This window comes from Cynara cardunculus, unplaced genomic scaffold (genome assembly GCF_001531365.2).
Source record: "Cynara cardunculus var. scolymus isolate 2C unplaced genomic scaffold, CcrdV1 Un_Scaffold_10227, whole genome shotgun sequence".
NCBI classification, from domain to species: Eukaryota; Viridiplantae; Streptophyta; class Magnoliopsida; order Asterales; family Asteraceae; genus Cynara; species Cynara cardunculus.
This window is the reverse complement of record NW_020205634.1, coordinates 2,584-5,746: the sequence shown is the minus strand read 5'-3', so window position 1 is coordinate 5,746 and position 3,163 is coordinate 2,584. Positions and strand designations below refer to the sequence as shown.

At 40.2% G+C, this 3,163-nt stretch overlaps 1 protein-coding gene across 1 annotated transcript; it reads right to left on the bottom strand.

Annotated features, from left to right (window-relative positions):
* Positions 1-411: 411 nt before the first annotated feature.
* On the bottom strand, positions 412-2,045 carry LOC112505370. The gene is made up of 2 exons (XM_025109286.1): positions 1,578-2,045; positions 412-1,500 (listed from the first exon to the last, which is right to left on the bottom strand). Exons 1-2 carry the CDS (start codon positions 2,043-2,045, stop codon positions 412-414), a joined length of 1,557 nt encoding a protein of 518 aa, XP_024965054.1.
* Between the last annotated feature and the right edge of the window lie 1,118 nt (positions 2,046-3,163).

Here is a 3,163-nt window from a genome sequence, read left to right as displayed (position 1 = left end):
TTCTTGATCGTTACTTTGTTTAACTCACAGTAATCGATGCACATACGCATTGAACCGTCTTTCTTCTTGACAAATAGTACTGGAGCACCCCAAGGAGAAGTGCTCGGTCAGATAAAACCTTTATCGAGAAGTTCTTGCAGTTGATTCTTCATTTCTTTCATTTCAGCCAGAGCCAGACGATATGGCGTCCTAGCAATCCGCATTGCACCAGGAATTAAGTCAATTCAAAATTCAACTTGTCTATCAGGAGGTAAACCGGGTAAGTCCTCGGGAAATACATCCGGAAATTCACACACAACCGGTACGTCACTAACTGTTTTTTTTACCTTTTTCGACGCATCAAAATATAGGCTAAATAGGAAGAACAACCTTTAGATAGGTGTCTTCGAGCTTTAAGTGTAGAAATCAACTTTATGTCCCTTTACGCTTTTCACCGTAAACATATAAATAGTCGACGTCATTCGGTATATGGATTATGCGTTGAAAACACAAAATATCAGCCCGATTCTTAGCCAACCAATCCATACCAATAATTATATCAAAGCTATGGATATCCATCGGTACAAGATTTACGAAAAACTCATGCTCATCTAATTGCAACACACAATCTTTGCAAACTCTATCAGCTAGCATAGATGTGCCATCAACAGTGTCAACGTAAAAAGGTTTAGCAAGCACATATGGCACAAAGTTTAAACATCGAGCAAACATATGAGAAACGAATGAATTAGTAGCACCAGAATCAAATAAGATACGAGCGGGATGAGAATTAACGAGAAATATACCCGTAACCACATCCGGCTTATCTCGAGCTTCCTCAGCAGTGATTTGAAAAGCTBTGGCCTGGACGCGCGGTACCTCCTCCTTTTGACGAGCAGCACCACTAGTAGAAGGTCGGCGAAAAGAAGCCTTACTTTCCTTAGGTTTAGATCGAGGGCATTCTCTTTGACGATGACCTATAGCACCACATGAGTAGCATGTCATATCCCTCCTCGGGCAGTTCAGTCTAACGTATCCAACTTCACCACAACCATGACATCTAACTTCAGGGCGAACAGTGTTGCATTGGCCCCGATGAGCCTTACCACAAATAGAACAGGGTGGAGGAGCATTTGACTGATGGCTATAAGCTTGGGACCAATATTGAGGTCGCGATCTAGCTTGTGATTGAGAGTATCTCGGATTGAAATTCCTAAAAAATTGATGTGTTAGTGCAGATATGGCACCTTCAATTCGAGGTCGCTTGGCTGGCGAAGCTGGATTACGATCCGAGCGGGTCAATTCGTGTTCGCGCCGTCGTGCAGATTCCACCACTTTCTCAAACTCTGAAATGTCACGATTGGCGACGACATCTTGAATCTCTGATCGCAGTCCATCTATAAAGTGGTCTACACGTTCCTGTTCTGTAGTCAAGAAACGTGTGGCAAACTGTGCTTTATGATTGAACTCGATCTCGTAGTCCACCACTGACATCTTTCCTTGATTAAGATCAAAAAACTCCTTCTCCAATCATTTTTTTAGATCAATTGGACAATATTGCTTGTTAAAATGAGTTTTGAAAGAATCCCAAGGCATACTTTCTTTTCAGTTTCACCTAAAGCTGCAAAAGTAGCATTCCACCATATCAAGGCCCTACTTTTGAACATGGCCGTGGCATAATTCACTTTATCATCACATAGCACTTGGGTGATACGAAAGACCTTCTCAGTATTCAATATCCATTCAAGTGCCTCCAACGGATCAACCTTCCCAAAGAACTCAGTAGCACCGCTACCACGAAAGGTTTTAAAAGAGACTCGGTCGGTTTTGGGTTTTGAGGTGTCAGTCGTTTCTTTCTCCTTACCTTTACTTTTATCATCTTCAGACTTTCTATCGTCATGTCGTTGGTGGGCTAACGTTTGCTGAATTAATAAAGTCATATGTTGCATCAAACGTTCGCTTCGAGGAGACATCGGTGCCTCATCATCATAAATCTTCAAGTGTGGAGCATTTTCTCTTACATTGTCATTAGTTGGGGTGTGACTAGCTTCATCACCGTCGGCCATCTTTCTGAAAGTTACAATGTATACAAAACATTAAATAGAATCCTATAACAAATTCCCAATTCCCACCTAGGTTTCTCCTAAGTTCATATCCCGTTTAAATCAAAACATACTTACTACATGATACCGACACAAGGTTTAAGTCCGGATACCGTCGCTGGTATCCAGTTCACTTAAACCACCGCTCTGATACCAAATTGAAAGACCCAGATTACATAAATTATACCAAATTGAATACCTCATTTCTATAAATGATAAACAAACCACCAAAAGTTACATTTTTAGACCATTAGAAAGCAAACGAAATATAATATTTACGAGTTTCTAATTCGAAATGTCCGCTTGGTTTACAGAACGTTTTCGTAAGCACCTGATTTCCAAAATATCCTAAAACGAACAAAATAAACTTAATAGATTTGCAGAAGCTTAAACTATATACAAGACGAAGGACATTAGCTACCCGTTATCTAGATACTTGCAGTTACAACCAAAAGACAACTAATAATTTACAATCCATAGCTGTATTCGACTAACTATATAATACCAAAAGAGTCGTGCTACTGGAAGCACCAAAAGCAAAGATCTCAATCTACCCGAGCTTGTTCTTTGCCTTATCTATACGGCCTGTAAAAATATGAACAACTAAAAGGGTAAGCACAAAATGCTTAGTGAGTAAACGGGAACTACTAATTACTAAAGCTTCACAAATGTAATCCATGGAAGTCAATGATCACAAAGGATGTAAATCATGTAATAAGTAATCATCATTCGAGAATCATAAATCTGAATATCAAAGTATGCAACTAGATCGTGTGAAAGTCAATAATTGATATGTACTGCCACCGAGCTATCCCGGTCGTGGCAAGCACAACAATATATCATAGATTTCATACCACCAGAGCTATCCCGGACAGTGGGGAAAATGACCGGACTTTAACACGGTCAAATACGCACCATACCCGAGTAATCTCAGCTGATATGGGCTTAAGCGTGCCTCCCCGGGTGAAACACAAAGTAACCACCGAGTAGCAYGTATGGAAGGATGAAGTGCAATAGCCAATAATCTCTTGAAATTGATAAGGATACATAACATGGATGCGTGTGGAAGCAAGTAACAAATA